The sequence below is a fragment of the Amphiura filiformis genome, chromosome 2, assembly GCF_039555335.1.
Source record: "Amphiura filiformis chromosome 2, Afil_fr2py, whole genome shotgun sequence".
Taxonomy (NCBI): domain Eukaryota; kingdom Metazoa; phylum Echinodermata; class Ophiuroidea; order Amphilepidida; family Amphiuridae; genus Amphiura; species Amphiura filiformis.
The window spans coordinates 42,157,508-42,175,705 of NC_092629.1; the positions used below are offsets into that span (position 1 = coordinate 42,157,508).

At 38.2% G+C, this 18,198-nt stretch overlaps 1 protein-coding gene across 1 annotated transcript in view; it reads left to right on the forward strand.

Moving 5' to 3' along the window:
* Positions 1-486: 486 nt before the first annotated feature.
* Positions 487-18,198, forward strand: part of LOC140146236 (uncharacterized) — a 31,759-nt gene continuing 14,047 nt past the window's right edge. Inside the window, exons 1-7 of the mRNA XM_072168019.1 lie at positions 487-844; positions 1,523-1,819; positions 3,014-3,088; positions 5,291-5,434; positions 15,927-16,136; positions 16,886-16,960; positions 17,679-17,822. Of these exons, the coding sequence (XP_072024120.1) occupies positions 706-844; positions 1,523-1,819; positions 3,014-3,088; positions 5,291-5,434; positions 15,927-16,136; positions 16,886-16,960; positions 17,679-17,822 (1,084 nt within the window). The 5' untranslated portion in view covers positions 487-705. The remainder of the gene's footprint in view (positions 845-1,522; positions 1,820-3,013; positions 3,089-5,290; positions 5,435-15,926; positions 16,137-16,885; positions 16,961-17,678; positions 17,823-18,198) is intronic.

Genomic DNA, 18,198 nt, shown 5'->3' on the forward strand with positions numbered 1-18,198 from the left:
TGTTTAGTGGGTTCTTTTTGCAATTATCTTTTGCTATATATTTATGGTCATGTTTGTACGTTTTCAATCATGACGTTATCATTAAAAGGATAGAGATAACAAAATGTATACCAGTCTACGTGAAATTAACCAACGGGTATATTTGATGTGCGCTTGCTTTCGATTATATATTTATTGTTTTCCCCTTTTTAAATTAAATTCTTTCGAATATATCAGCCAGACTTTGGTTATACTAATTTATATAAGTACATGGCACCATGTGTGCATTATGCTTTTTAATTAGAAACAAAACATTAAACAATATCAAAAAGTAATCATGGTGGCATATTATTTTATTAAGATGGGGGTCTGTACCATTTTTCTGTAGGTGCGTCAATTTGCCTATTTTAATAGGCAAAAAAGCTGTTCTACTTCGTTTTATGAGAAGCGTGCAAGAAATTTTAATCACATTGGCTTACATGGCCAATGAATTGAGTATTAACTGTTACATCTATATGTTAAACTTTGAAAATAAGAAACGATATAATGTTGAAGCATTATTCCTATCCCTGCAGCAGGCTTAACTTCGTGAGTGTTTACTTCCGGTAGGGCGTGTCATCAGAAAGGACCAGAAAACGGCAAGATTTAATAAGATCGGACGGTCATTGCTATCTAACGTTGCTCTGTTACTTATTATAATGTTGCCATAGGTAGACAGAGCTAGAAATGGATACAGACGGTCGGGAGAGATACATAAAATGTAAAGTAAAAATGCCTATCTTCTTGTGGACCCGCCTTTACCGTACGTCGGCGGAGGAAAGGAAGGCTTCTGTACAATTTGTAGCGACTTTCCTTCTGTTGATAGGTATTATTATCATTATTGTTATTATTATTATTATTATTATTATTATTATTATTATTATTATTATTATTATGCGATAAACAACAAGAGACTACTGTGCAGCAAAATTGTCTATTTTGTTCAATTTTGTGATTAACGTTTCTGTTAATAATTTTTCTATTCAATTAATACTTAAATTTGATGATCTTTATCTGAAGAGTTCCTATACTTTTCAATGGCATGAGGATTTGGTCACGCTTGTTGGTCTTGGTATGTCACCAATCGTAGGTAGTTGATAATGATATTAAAAAATCTTTAAAATTGGGAATCATTAGCATGAATTTGTATTTAAGCATTATAAACTTTTCAAATATATGACATACGAGAAGAGAAATAGTGAAAATCCAAAATTAGGGGTGTTATTCAATTGTACAGTAAAACATTTTGCCACATGATTTTTTTTAAATTGTGTCGGTCATAAAAGGCAGCACAACCTTATTTGGGTCTGTCCGGGTGGACACACACTTGGGTCCTGATTGGACAGTATGAAGAGAAAACTAGAAAGAAAAGTGAAGAAAAAGAACTAGGAGGGCCACTCCCAACAAAATAATTGTACAATTTTGCTTTTAGCCCTTTGGGTCGAGAAATAAGAAATTGGGAATTATACAAAAATATATAACTCTATCATTGCATCTTCTGCAGGAAACAGTCATCTTGTAAGTTCAGACACATGTTTTGCTAGTCAACAATTTGATCCTCAAGAAGGCCGATTACGCTGGGCGGTGCCTTTTCAACAGCGTTGCTCATGTCAGCGAATTCTACCTTCCCCTTCGAAAACTCGCCTTATAGGCTCTGCTCATAAGTGTCCATTTCCTTACTTGGAACCAGATACTCCGAATCCATGGTGGTATATTGATGATGTAATCCCATTGTTTCAGCGTACGAATTGGTTTACAGATAACTTGCAGGGATTACTTGGATGTCCTACTACCGGAAGTGGTGAGTGATATAGACGCCATCTTGGATAGACTTTTGTTATGTGACTACCGGTACATTGAATATTACAAACAAATTTGGAATCTTTCCTCAGATCGGCCGGCGCACAAAAGCGTTGAAAAAAATAAATCACGGTTCAAGAATATGCATCTTACAGGTCTAGTCATTTGGCGCCATTTTGCAGGAGGGTTAGAGTTCGTAGGGGAATTGGAAACGTCAAAGGTTTAGCTCAATTCCCCGATAAATATAACCACATGTTACGAACTATTCTGTAGTTAATAAAAGGCTTGTTCAGACGATCGCTTGTAAAGTCGCTTGTAACTACATTCGAATGTAAACCTGCATGATTGTAGGCCTAGTGCCCGTCTAAACACACTCGCATGTAGCTACATGCAAGTTACAAGTGACGATTTTACATGTAACTGATGTAAGATATCTTACATGTAGTGAGCTACATTCGTATGTAAGGCCAGTGTGAACAAGACTTGCATGTAAACTCGCATGTAAGCATGACTTTGATGACCCAATCCTATTCTGATTGTGCATAATCAATGCATAATTTACCAGTAAAGGTCACTCTTACTTTTGAGTTGGCTTACAAGTAAATCCCGTGTGGACACACACTCGCTTGTAGCATAATTTAATTGCTGGCTCGCTTATAAGTTACATTCGAAAGTAGGCTACCGTCTAAACACACCTAAGGATCATCATACGGTATTATGGTGACTTTGATATATCTGAGCATACCGTAAAACATCTTCCTGATTTAGCTACGGTGTGGGTTTAAAGCGCATGGTCAAAGGTGCTCTTATTAGACTAGCCACAGGCTATCCGATGGAAACGTTAACAAACACAAACCATGCGTTACAATTACTACATGCGATTGCCCTTGTGCACTTTCACCCTCCTGGGTTAATTCATCTCCTTTTTTATTGCAATAATACGCATAATTATGTTACTGTAGGAAAAAATATCGGTCTAATTGACTTCCGGAAGTCAAAAACAATATCCACGTATTGGGTCACAGAGGTATGTTGGAGTAGAGTGGTAGATTGATATCTATAGGTATTTAGGTTCGATAGTGTGTTCTTAGCAAAAGAATTGCATTTTAAAGCAATATGTGAGAAATGATAAAAAAAAACAAAGAACTATATAAGTTACTTACGATCGACTAACGCTAATTATTTGATTTTCTAGCATCAGCAGAGACAACCACTGTTCCTATGGCAACAACAGGTGCCATGACAACTGATGAACCTTACGTCGCAACAGGTAAGAATTAATGCCATTCAACGATAAAAAAATTTCTACCAAATGTTTAAATTTTAACGTTACTGCGCAGTTTGGTCCGCTAAGAAGGCCCACTGACCGTAGGTTTACCGTTACAAGCAACGCTTGAAAGTTTTCAAAAATGTCTTTTGAATGGAAAGCAAAATAATACTTCTACGCTACTCATATTTGGTACAATCACCGGAACGCTTTCACCGGATTAACCGGCGTCTTCAGCTGATGTTATTGCTCTGAAGATTGTTGTTGCTAGTGATGTAGTACTAGGACACCTCCGATGATCAGATGTTGATGACGTCAAACGGGAAGATGTTGTGCCGCCCCTTGGTTCCAGGTGGCCAGGAGGTTGTCCCAGACAGGGTCGATGTCTAACTCTTTGTCACGGTTCTTTCTGGGTCTTTTAGTTCAAAGGGACGCACCATTAGACTTCCAAGGGGGGAGGAGGACGTTTTTGAAGAAGAAAAAACTTGCCCCACTACATGAGCAAAAAAAACTTTCCCCAATATCACTAAAAAAACTTTCCCCACCAAAAAATAACTCATGGGCAACATCTAATGCAAAAAAAAAAATCTTGCCAGCTTTGGCGGCGAAAAAGAAAAACTTCGCGGCCTTCGGCGAAAAAAAAATTGCCAGACTCCAACCCCCTTGAAGTCTAATGGTGCGTCCCTAATATGGATTGCTTCCAAGACTGGACGTTGGACTGGACACGTGACATCACTAAACAAGATAGGGGAACCTCGCTTTAACTCATGCATGTGACCGGGCCATCATGACGATACCTAGCCGTCTATGTCCAATGGGTTCAATTGCCTGATTGGTTGTTCAAGACGCAACGTCGCAAAGTTGCAAAAAGTAGATTCCGGTATTAGCAGTGGACTTCGGTTGTATAAATAAATGCGCATATATAAATGCGCACGTGACCAGATGGCCAGTGCCATGTTCGTGTTACCTCACTGTCAATCACTGAAATTGCGACCACAGTTCCAGGTGGTGGCCGCATTGCATTCTCTAAATTCAGTAAATTTTCATCGTCAACCGTGTAATTGAATGGGATTATTTTGAAATTTTAAAACGCTTGAAATATCACAAACAAATAGGCCTATGTTGATAAATAATATAAATACAAGCTAAAACCGTTGGGGTTCGATAATGAACCCCACAAAATTAACCGACTATAGAGTGTATGCAATAAACCCAAGCGGAACGAGAGTTGCTAAGTAACCGCTAACCGAACCATGAAACACATGCATGATCAGATAGCGAGTCTTCAATTTCCCCATAGCTTCCCACGTTGCACACACGTCAGTCGAATTTGGCGGTGTTCGTTTGTTTGTCCTCCAAGTTATAGCATTGTTCACTTTGTGTTGAACATTGTAAGTGGGCCTCACTAATGACATAAAGGTTACTGTTATATCATGTCAAGAGGCCACTTTCATGAATAAGCTAAACAGCCTATGTGGAGGAATTGTGTGCATGAGCAATCACACCAATGACGTAGTAATGATACCCTCTATATTGGAAAATGCCATACGGCCGGGCGGTTTCGCAAGTTGCCGGCTCGATCATGTCATCCGCCGCCTGCACAGTTCTGACCTTGTCCCCTTTCATACTTTCATGCCGTTGCGACAAGAGGCATGACTTATCAGCCATTCACAAGTCTTGATTGTGTCTGTTTGTCTACAATGCGCGTGTGTCACGCCGGTCGGCGGCAAGCAGCATGATAGTATGAAACCAGCACTACGTCATAGATATGGCCAATTGGCACGCCCATTTAGCACGGAAATTATGAAATATAAGTTTGTAAATCACCTATATCTAGCTTTTCCGTAGTTAATTTTTTTTTCCGTGATGAAAAACGTTAATAAAGAGTTTATCTTTCGGGTCAAGTTATTTTACCCTTTGCAATCAATGCCACTATTTTGCAAAAGCAATTTTCCTTGCGACCTGTCATTTTCCCCATACTTTTGCACGGGGAGTTTATGTACATCCGGGTACCTTATATCGTTTAATACGGTATGGCGACTTGTAGATGTCACGTGCGCATTTATATATGCGCATTTATATATACAACCGAAGTCCACTGATTAGCTTTATGTCCAAAATTGCATGGCTACTATAGGCATATATCTGTACTTTAAATTTAAATAGAGTTCTTACTAATCTTATGTTTCTTTATATTGTTAATAGGAAATGCTTTAGTACCAGCTGATTGTTTGGAATGTATCTGTATGAAGTTGGACTCGGGATGTAAAATGCCAAATGCCTTCGGGATTGGTGGAGCCTATCACACTGATGCTGTCACTCACTCGTCTTGGGCCGGACCTGGTTTAAGTAAGTTCAGAATCATTCTTATGCCTAATGCTAAATGCCTTCTCAACATGCTCAATATCTGTACCATGTCACACTGATGCTGTCACATGGTCACTCGTTCGTCTTGGACCGGACCTGGTTTAGGTTAATACAGAATCATGGATGTATTGCCTTATGTCAGCTTGTGTAGAGCGGACAATATGTTGTTATAAAGACATACATATCCATGTTTTTAAATAACATTCATAACCTCATGAATATGCATGATGCTTGTGATCCAATCATATTTTATTATTTGTGAAAACGCGAACGCAATTCGAGGTCATTAATATCTCACAATTGACTCCGGACGCGCAACAATGACTTCCGCGTCTGACGTAGCAATCAAAACATGGGGTGATCGGGGCCCCGAACATGGATAAAGAATTGGCATCATTGCGAATTGCAGCGCACACCGACATCATCCCTATATCTTCGTGTTAAAAATTGCCGTGATAGTACGATGAATCCTCACGTTTTTCAACAACTCGTCGTCCGTATTCCATAGTGGCGTATAGTGGGGCGCCGCGAATAAACAACTTTTCGAGAAAATCGGGTTTGAAGAAATGCCAATTTAAAATCGAGTTGTGTAAATCAGACATTCATTATATTTTGTAAATGATGTGAAATTTCTGTAGTAAACTAAATAGATTTTATTGTTATATATTTTTCAAAAGAAATAAATACATACTATTGCTGGCAAACTGACAATAAAACTATACGTCACTATGGAAAACGAACAAAACGCAATACCCTAACATTACGTTAACCGTACGCCACCTCGGTCGCCGTGTAATCCCTATGGCGTTACTTTTCGTCGTTCGTATTCCATAGTGGCGTATGGGTCCGATACGCGTACGCCACTATGACATACGATGTTTTTTCATTTTTGCCGATATTTCATAATTATAAAATGTGTATAAAAAGTGGCGTATGGTCGATACGCCACTATGGAATACGAAAAATGCCACTTTGTGACTATACGCCACATTTAATTAATTAATTACTAATTAATTACCTAATTATGACTGATGAGACTTAGAAAAAATGAAAGAGAACATCATTAAAAACATATGTGCCAATTTTCAAAAAAATGACCAAAAATCACTATACGCCACTATGGAATACAGCCGACGAACTACGCATGGTGATTTTATTCGAGATAGGCCGTGCAACTCAGGCTAAGCATACAATTTGAGATTTTGAGCGCCTGCCACACTGTTTCTATTCTATGTTTTACGATTTTCGCATGATCAATATATGGCTGGCCGTAACCGCCACAACGTGGAGCTGTTACGCGTAGCTTACTTTTCGCTTCGCGGAGCTAAATTGACCAATCATGTTAGATCTTTTCATTACGCGGAGCCAGTGGATGCATCCTCGTTCCAGAGAGAGAAAACTCTTGCCAAAATTAATGTTTACTATGGGGATTTTAAATGAATCGATTATAAATAAACCACGACCAGTTGTACAGGATCAATACCATTGTTTGATTAGTGTATAGTCAATGTTACCTTGCATGCATGTGTCATGTGTGTGGCGTGTTTGTTTGTTTGTTTGTTTGTTTGTCTACTGTGTCAGGCCAGGATCACTGACACCCACGGTACTGATACTCTCATACTATCACGGTGATCATATTGTTGAATGTTGTTGACTTAAAATAATCATGATGCAGTCATGTCTACAGTAGAACTCACCACGACCTTTGAAGGACTTAAACCCTATTAAAAGCTATTAAACCAAGATAACACTCAATGAAAACGGCTCAACTATGTTACATCAGATCTTCTCTGGTTAAATACACACTGCACTTGTGTCTGTTTTACCTGTGCAATGAGCAATGAGCTGGTATTATAGTTTCAGTTGGGTGAACGATTATAAAGCGAACGAAAGGTAACAATACTGTGGGCTTTTGTTTACGAAATGAGACAATAGTCTGCTTATTGTTAACCAGCGTTCTTGAAAATGAGAAGCTTAATGACTTAACACGGTTTAGAAATAATTTCTTCATATTTTTTGGTACAAAAGTACCAATATTTCCAAACACCTAAATTAGCTAAAAATTTAGGACATGTTACAAAACTATATTTTCTAGAATTTCAGAGAATACTTTAAATATTGGCCGGTTATTTTTTACACAGTAGTGACGTCAACTAGGCAATGGCCTATACTTCTAACATACACTATTTGTAGAGGTCACGCGTCAATGGTGAGCGCACTGAGTATTGTGTATAGGAAAACGGACAGTAACTACAGTATGTATGGCCTACTACTAGTATATAAAGTAAATCCGAACTGGTTTGCAGTTTGCTGAAGGTCGAATTCCGCAGGGACACCGCGCAAGTTATACAAATTAGCTCCCGGCGATACACTGCAGATCGCAGAACTGTGTGCATAGTTTACCACCACTCTGCCTAGCTAAATAGTTATGTACAATACTGTATGAGTTTCTTATGAGTGCATGTCCATCTTAATAATAAGTCAGTTCGTACTTTTCATAAACTACTTTTTGAATCATAACTTTCGTGACCGAGGATATCTTGCAACTACGTGACGCTCGTCTGGCAAATTCTTAATGAATAAATTCGCTTCACGTAATGAGTAAGTCGTACTTAATTAGTCAGTTTTACCCCGAGTAATGAAAAACTCTAACATGATCATGATTGGTCAATTTGGCTCCACGGAGCAAAAAGTCAGCTACGCGTAGCAGCTCCACGTTGTGGCGGTTGCGGCCTACCATATCAGTATCCCATATGATATTTCTATTGCAAGAAAATTTTATTTGTTGTCAGGTTTTATCTTAAATACACTAACTGGAAATTAAATACACTAATTAGTGAGGACCGGTATTTTGCTGTGGATATGTTTAACTGCAATTTGCGGGTAAAAAATTGAAATCCTGAGTAAAAATTTTGATCATATTCAACTCTTTGAGAAAAAATTTATATAAAAGAATGCATGTAAAATCCAGCTGCAATACAATGTACATTATTGACACACTATCACTCTCTTTATCTACGGCAATAATAGAATATCGATTTCAATCGAATTGAATACGATGCTCAGTTTTGAGTTTGTAGTTGACTACTAAGCGACCTAAGCGATCGATTGCTAGCCAATCAGATAGAACTCCTTTTCTTGCGTTCGGTGAAATATCAGTCGCCCGTCGCTCGCCAACGGAGTATTAAATTTATATTTATCGAATAGGAAGTCGACACTGTGCAGCGTCCAATTCAAATGGCGACTACCTTCAAAAAAATAAATAAAAGCAGCCCCGATCACAGCAGGTAAACCAATAACATTATGTCCTGTTTTGAATGAATATTGAATAAAATTAATATAAACAATTTTTCCTAATATGTTTGTCCCTGTGTTACGTTGATCGAGTGAGCTCCCGGAGTGAGCTTTACGACCTGCGTGTAGGTCTCAGCTGCTCCCGATCCCGGCATCTATTGCTCTCAATAATTATGATTGCATCGTATGACGTGACTCAAAACAAATTATACAATTGGGGAATCCCAAACAGGAAACAATCAAAATAATAGACGAGTCACAACAACAAGAAATAGCAACAACAACAGTAACCAAACGATACACAGTGTCTTCGACCCTATATCTTCATGGCAGGAATCGCCATGGTAGGTTAAATCCACAGCCACGATTAGCCATTTGGTTCAAACCTTTAAAGCTCTTTTAAACTAATAATTAGTCGAGGGACATAACTAAGGCTACTCACAATAGCCGGGTAATCGATCTTGGTTGTGCGTGATTAAGCTTGTATACCCCATTGAGGTCAATGGTCATCGACTTTTATACTGCCTACAGTGAGTGCAGCTGTACTACACGCTGCACGCTGTAGTCCATAACAGGACCAACGCAATATAAAATGGTCAAAGTTTGAGTTCAAAGCGCACGGCCAATTTTCAAAGCGCATTCTAGCGACTATCATATCTGTTCAACACGTATTTCCAAGTTTATGAGACCAAATCTGGTTTCTTGAGAAAAAAATCATGACGGGAGATATTCATCATTTTCTAACCCGGTATCAGAAGATTTTCGTCTGATATCAAAATCGTGCATAGCAATTCACGTGTATCGATCCCGTGTATTCATTTTAGTGTCCCTTCTGCACCAAATAATTATTAGCCAGGCGGTGTCGGTGTGCGATATTACAATTAAATTATTTTAAGGCCCAAGCCTCCGTGACATCCCAGTGAAGGTGTAAAAATACAAATTTGTTATTGTGTACTTGAAGGATATTTAGTCATTAAAATTGCCAATTAGATATTTTTGAAATGAAACATTTCATCTTCTACCGGTAAGTACATTCCTCTCTTCGAGAGTATCGTCGTACTGTGCAGTGCAAATGTGGACGAGCGGGAACACGGCTTGCCCCCCCCCAAAAAAAAAACCAGGAAAACAGCAGTATGGTGCATGGTGGACTATAGAAGATGGCGCCCCAATGGATGGCAGCAGTTACATCTTGCTCTGCATATTTTTAGCTGAAAACTATGCTTTTTGATGTATTTAGTTCTTCAAAGTTATATTGATGGATTACTTGTAACTTCTAGACTGCACCTATGTATATATTCTCTACTTTGGAATTGAAACCTGGATGTTTTTAATGGATTTATATTTGTGATTTACATGAATTTTCTGTGAATTTTTGATGTTGACATCAATTCAGTCACCACAACCAACATTAGCCTATGGATCAACCAATCAGAGGCCTGCTCATCACAGTTGGTCATTGAGGGAGAACCAATCACCAATCGGCCTGAATTGACCATGCACCATGTACATAATGGAAACTTTTATTGACCTAATTTGCATATTGACTCATCTTCCTGTTCAAGTACCTACAAACTACTTGAGATAACTTTCTTTTATGCAATAGCAATGTAGTCTTCAATCTATTGATTTTTACACAATGGATATCCTGCTTTTGAACTTGTTTATTCTTCTACTCTCCACTGGGTCTATTTATTTCTCTGATAAACTGTCTGAGAACTTTGTACAGACACCCAATATTCAACACGAAATATGTTATCAAAATGCAGCACCCAAACATCACAAATATCTTGCAGGAAGGATTTCCTATAATGTGAATAGAACTGCAACATTTCAAATTGAATTGTTAAAAGCTATGGACATAAATCCCCATCCTGGACCTACTATAGAAACCAATGAATTTGACAATATACCACATTCCTCATCTACACCCTCACTTGTTTATGATGCTCATCAGCTTAGATCACTCAATCCCTATAAAAACCAATCACCACCACGTCTCATGAATGAAACATGGAATATCATCAGAACTCTACAAATCAACAGGTTACCTATCAGACGTCGAAGGAAAAGAGGCGGTCGTCGTAAACCATGGAACTTTCTGCCCACGAATGAAGCAACTGATAACCCCATAGAAGTTCTGACTACGCTTCCAAATAAACATAGAAACAATGATCACGATAAACCTAATGGTGCTAATCTATGTAACCTCAAACCCATACCAATGCATAATCCCAAAATAATTTCTGACACTAAAGTTTGTCTTTGGAATCCACGTTCTATCCGGAATAAGAACATTGAACTTACTGACTATATTGATGAACATGATGTAGATATTATGATAATAGTTGAAAGTTGGCTCTTGAATAATGATGATGTTGTAATTGGCGAGTGTACACCTCCGGGGTACACCTTTATTAATGTTCCTCGTATGTCTTTAACCTATGGTGGCGGGATTGCTATGATTTATAAATCTTCTATGAAAATGCAACTTAAGAGTAATAGTAATGATGATGGTAGTTTTAAGTGTACAACGTTTGAATATGCTCATATTTGTAACCAATCTTGTACTGTAAATTTTCTTATTGTATATAGACCTCCACCTTCAACTACCAATGGTTTTAAGTACACTACCTTTATTGATGAATTTGATGATTTTGTTAACGAGATGACTTCTCTTTCAGGACATGTAATATTATTACGTGATTTTAATGTACACTGGGATAAACCAGACAAATCTGATGTTGGTCAATTTATCACCATGACAGACTCTGCTGATTTTATTCAACATTTTCATGGACCCACTCACAAGTCTGGTCATACTATTGATTTAGTCTTCACTCAATCTAATGATTCAATTATTAACAATTGCACTACTGATGACACTTTATTGTCTGATCATTACTTGGATCCAATTATTGATGATTGTATTTCTACTCAGTACTCCAAACTGTCTGATCATCGTGGAATTAATCTGATAATTGATACACCTAAGCCACCTCCTATTTATATTAAATCTTCTACCAGAAACTACAAAAATATCGATAGAACTCTATTTGATGATGATTTAACTGAATTTCTTATTTATCCTGATTCAAAGAATCATGATGCAAATGATTTTCTGGAATTTTATAATAATGGAACAATGTCTCTTCTTGACAAGCACGCACCATCTGTCACCAAAACTCGCCGTGTCAAACACAGAATGCCATATTATAATCAGGATATACACAATGCTCGTCAAATAAAACGCCAAGCTGAAAGAAAATGGAGAAAATCTCAACTATCTGCTGATCGAAAAGAATATACTAAGGCTAAAAACTATGTCAAACACTTTTAAGTTAAAACTGATATTGCTAAGCAGAAATACTTCAAGGACAAATTAAATATGTGTACAACCAAGGATGCTTTTCGCACAATCAATACACTTTTGAACAAAACTTCACATGTGCTACCTATTCACGATTCACCAAGTCTTCTAAGCAATCAATTTTCAAATTTCTTCGTCTCCAAAATTGTGAAAATCCGCTCAAATCTGGATAGCAATGTTACTACTACTACAAGTACTACAATTAATCATGTGACATTCGCTGACAATCATGCCGATCTTCACACACTTTCAATGCTCACACCTGCCACCGAAGAGGAAGTTAGAAAGTTTATTGGCAAATCTCCTAGCAAAACTAGCAGACATGACCCAATTCCAACGTGGTTTCTAAAAGAACTGTTGAGCAACGGACATCTTCTTACTCTGATCACTAACATTATAAACTCATCACTTTCAACCGGTACTTTTCCAAATGCAGCAAGACATGCTATAATCAAACCACTGTTGAAGAAGCCATCACTCAACAGGAATGTCCTTAAGAACTACCGACCTGTGGCCAATTTGACATTCATTGGCAAAATCATTGAAAAAATTGCATGTTCCCGACTAACCGATCATATGAACTTGTACAACCTTGCTGATCCCTTCCAATCAGCCTACAGATCACATTCTTGCACAGAATCTGCTTTAATTAAGGTAAAAAATGACATTATGTTTGCATTGGATTCGAACCAAGTTGTGTTATTAGTGCTTCTCGATCTTTCTGCCGCCTTTGACACCATCGATCATGGAATATTACTTTCACGCCTTTCAAATCGCCTTGGTGTCAAAGGTGTTGCTCTCAAATGGTTTGAGTCCTACCTCACTGGATGGTCCATTCGCGTTGATGTAGCAGGAGAACTTTCACAACCAGTCACTGCAACATTTGGACTACCACAAGGTTCCATTGTTGGGCCTATTGGCTACACAATATACACACTACCTGTCGGTGATATTGCCCGAATCGCAACCATTGTTGTCTGCTCTTCATTGGCTACCTGTCCAACAGCGTATTATCTACAAACTGCTCCTCTACGTCTACAAGACTCTAAACCACTTAGCACCAGATTATCTGAATACTTGTCTTCATATTTATCATCCAACCCGTAATCTCAGATCCGTCAATGATTTCCTTCGTTTGGATTACCCCAAGGCTCACCTTAGAGCAGGAGACAGGACATTTACTTTATGTGCTTCACGGGAATGGAATAAACTTCCTATCACAATAAGAGAATCCTCTTCCATCGCGAGTTTTAAAAAGTCAATTAAGACCTATCTTTTTCCATGATGTGTTTTACTTTGTTAATCATTATATTTAAGACTTGTATTATGTAAATTTAAGGTTTGTACTCTATAATGTTATTTATTTAAGGTTTTGCTTGTGTACCAATAAGATGTTTTTATTTTTACTTTGTAAGCGCTACGAGCTTGTCATAAGGAACAGCGCACCAAAAGTTTTCTGTTATGTTATGTTATGTTATGTTATGTTATGTTATGTTATGTTATTGACAAAACTGGAAAATAAATCTTATAATTTTGTTTGTAAAATAAATTACACGTCCGGCTTTCGGCTTTAAAACCACTAACAAAATCTGAATCTTGATTTTTTATTATCATCCAGATGAGAAAATTACTGAATAGGCCTATTTATTATTTTGTATGGTAATTTGAAGCTCAAAATATCATTCATGGCCCTATAACTAGTTATGAAGCTCAAAATATCATGGCCCTGTAAATAGTTATGCTGACCGGGCATGCTGGTTGTTCTTTCCCATGTTCCTCACAATATAAACAATTAATTTCTTCAGGTATTTATTCACAATCATTTTGTAAATGGTAGGCCTAACAAATATCATGTAGCCGAAACATCATGGCACAGGGAAGTTACATAAACTCACCTACTACTATGGTATCAATAGTAACATCATGAGGTGGGTGAGTGACACAGGGGGCTTAGCATGCTAGCTAGGCCTAGCATTTGTTGTTCCTCACCATAGAAAGTCAGTCATCGTAGTGACGGTGGTGTGACGATGTGAGTAGGCTACCTCGGGCTAGGTAATTTAAACCTGGAACTGTTTTTTAAATTCATTTTTAGAGCATCATTCCATTCTATTTTCTTGGATCATTCTGCAAGTTTGTTTAAACAGTCCTCGGTAAACGGTCGCGCCGTGCATGCTCGCGCTCATGATGCCGGGCAGGCATGATGCTTGGTTGGGCCAGCAGCAGACTTAAACAAAATGCTCAAGCCAGGCTAAAAAGCGTAGTAATCATGATGATATAAATTATAAGCATGCTGGCCAATATAGAAAAATAGGGCCTACAGATTTGAATATACAGTGCAAGGAAAACTTGAGCTCTATTTTTACTGTCAGCCACCGGTACGTACGGTCTAATTAAATTGTCAGCCTTTGGTGGGTCAAGAGAAAATTCTGATTTTAAGCCAATCAAATTGTAATCACATTTATAAAACCTATAAAACCTACTTACCGGGTGTAAACCCTAATGGTAGAACTATTCATCCATTTAAATCCAAGTATACAATATATCCAGGTCCACTTGTAAACATGAGAATATAAACTCGGCGTGCAATAATCATGATTGATGCAACTCATTCACGCATTCAGAAAATCTGGATCTTGGGCCAAGAGTGAGCGTCCAATTTCACACACGTAGGGCCTACACGACTCATGCATGCATAATTACGATAGCCAAATATTCAACATGACTATTTATGCTATTGTTCTCCAGATAATGTCACGATATAAAAATAAAGTTTCATGTAAAAATACATTTCTGTAGCAAAAATAAACAGTACCGCAGTCAACGGTCAAATTAATCAATTAATCAAGGGGCCCCGGAATATGGATAGCAAAAATGCCCTGTATCCACGCCAATGACGTCATGTAGTCAGGATTCGCCCATTAATAATGAGGATGACGACTAAATAAATTGAAATATTCGAAAAATTTCCAGCAAATAATACGAAGGAAAGATAGAATTTTGTACAAAAACGGTAATGAATGACAATAATAACTTTGCACCATCTATTTTGAGGTCATTGTGTGAAATTGGAGGTTTTGTTTTGGGCCGAGGTATTTTCCGAGGGCCGTCGCGTCCTCGGAAAATACCTCGGCCCAAAACAAAACCCTCCAATTTCACACAATGACCTCAAAATAGATGGTGCGCAGTTATTATTGTCTAAACAATACATACTGAGACGTTTTAGGGATTCCAGAAACAATATTTACTTTTAACAATACGTACGTTATATCTCAAAGAGTATTCTAGACCTCTTTTAATGGTATCTTTGGTAGATATGTACGAAAAAAACTTATCCCAAAATTACAGTTGATTCCGATGTTGCGTTTTCGAGTTATGATTAAGTGTATTAAAGCGGTTCCGTAGGCCACTGCGTTGTAGGTTCGTTCTGTTAAATTTAACAATATTTTTGCTAAGCAAATGAATCTGCAAGACAAATATTTTGCACACAAACGTAATTATAAAGATGCCTATCGTCCATGATAGCCGAAACTTTCAAATTGTGAATAAAATTTTGGGTTTTGTGCAAAAGAAATGTATTCAGTCTTTTGACTTTTTCGGTAACTCACTTAAGCCTTTGTGAGTATACCTGAGACATCGTCATTTGACGTCACGCCGATGCGCATATCGTTTAGCGAACATTGTTACTGCGCATTTCAAAGCCGCGAAGTGCGCAGTAACGATGTGCGCATCTGTGTGATGACATCTCAGTCTACCCGCAAAGGCTTATGGGATTTACTGAAAAGGTCTTACCACTCTATATATGTCGTATAACAGGTTTCGCTGATTGTGTTGAAGACTGGGAGTGTAGTGAGCTCACCGTTATCTCTTATATGGAACGGTATGCCAGATTGATTCTTGATCCGCCGACATGTGAACAAATAGCAAGGATACATAAGAGTGGATATTATGGATATCATTCAGATAACGTGACTAATGTTCCCTTTTGGACAGATGTTCAATTGTGCTTGTCTGGTGCTTCTACAGGTAAGATGGTGTGTCCGTAGTGGAATAAGTATTGAGTTCGATTACACCCGTCTCCAGATAACGACTGGTAATCAGTGGCGTAGCCAGGATTTTTCAGGGGGTGGCAAGGGAGTGAAAGCAACTTTCAAGGGGGCGAAATTTGACGAACATTGTCAACAACAAAAAACGTCCCGTGTGGACACACACTCGCTTGTAGCATAATTTAATTGCTGGCTCGCTTGTAAGTTACATTCGAAAGTAGGCTACCGTCTAAACACACCTAAAGATCATTATATTATGGTGACTTTGATAAATCTGAGCATACCGTAAAACATATTCCTGATTTAGCTAGGGTGGTGGGGTTTAAAGCGCATGGTCAAACCACAGGCTATCCGATGGAAATATTGACAAACACAAACCATGCGTTACAATTACTACATGCGACATTGCCCTTATGCACTTTCACCCTCCTGGGTTAATCCATCTCCTTTGTAATTGCAATAATATGCATAATTATGTTACTGTAGGAAAAAATATCGGTCAAATTGACTTCCGGAAGTCAAACACAATATCCAGATATTGGGTCACCGAGATATGTTGGAGCAGATTGGTAGGTTGATATCTATAGGTGTTTAGGTTCGATAGTGTGTTCTTAGCGAAATAATTGCATTTTATAGCAATATGTGAGAAATGATTTTAAAAAAACCTATCAACCAAAGAACCAAAGAAGTTACTTACGATCGACTAACGCTAATTATTTGATTTTCTAGCATCAGCAGAGACGACCACTGTTCCTATGGCAACAACAGGTGCCATGACAACTGATGAACCTTACGTCGCAACAGGTAAGAATTAATGCCATTCAACGATGCAAAAATATTCTACCAAATGTTTAAATTTTAACGTTACTGCGCAGTTTGGTCTGCTAAGAAGGCCCACTGACCGGAGGTTTACTGTTACAAGCAACGCTTAAAAGTTTTCAAAAATGTTTTTGAATGGAAAGCAAAAATAATAATACTTCTACGCTACTCATATTTGGTACACTCGCCTGAGCGCTTTCACCGGGTCAACCGGCGTCTTCAGCGAATGTTATTGCTCTGACGATTGTTGTTGATAGTGATGTAGTACTAGGACACCTCCGATGATGTCACAGATGTTTATGACGTCAAACGAAGATGTTGTGCCGCTCCTTGGTTCCGGGGGGTCAGGAGGTTGTCCCAGACCGGGTCGATGTCTAACTCTTTTTCACGGTTCAGTCTGGGTCTTTTAATTCTAAGGGACGCACCATTAGACTTCAAGGGGGGAGGAGGAAGTTGGGGTCGGGCAATTTTTTTTAACGTATCTCATGTATGTGACCGGGCAATCATGACGATACCTAGCCGTCTATGTCCAATGGGTCAGTTGCCTGATTGGTTGTTCAAGACGCAACGTCGCAAAGTTGCAAAAAGTAGATTCCAGTATTAGCTTTATTTCCAAAATTGCATGGCTACTATAGGCATATGTCTGTACTTTAAATTTAAATCGAGTTCTTACTAATCTTATGTTTCTTTATATTGTTAATAGGAAATGCTTTAGTACCAGCTGATTGTTTGGAATGTATCTGTATGAAGTTGGACTCGGGATGTAAAATGCCAAATGCCTTCGGGATTGGTGGAGCCTATCACATTGATGCTGTCACTCACTCGTCTTGGGCCGGACCTGGTTTAAGTAAGTTCAGAATCATTCTTATGCCTAATGCTAAATGCCTTCTCAACATGCTCAATATCTGTACCATGTCACTCTGATGTTGTCACTCGTTCGTCTTGGATCGGACCTGGTTTAAGTTAATACAGAATCATGGATGTATTACAGATTCAGATTTAAAGGGGGTCTGTGGCAATCATAACATTATGCCTTATATGTTAGACAACTAATTATTAAGCATGAATTACATGGTTTTATTTAAAACAAACTCATATTGATCATAAAACCGAATAAAAATATTCGGCTCTCAACACGCGATATTCAAAATTCCCGTGCAGAAATTGTCTAAGTGCAATGACGTAATAGTTATTTGTGCTCAATTGTCGTCAGCCTTCATTGT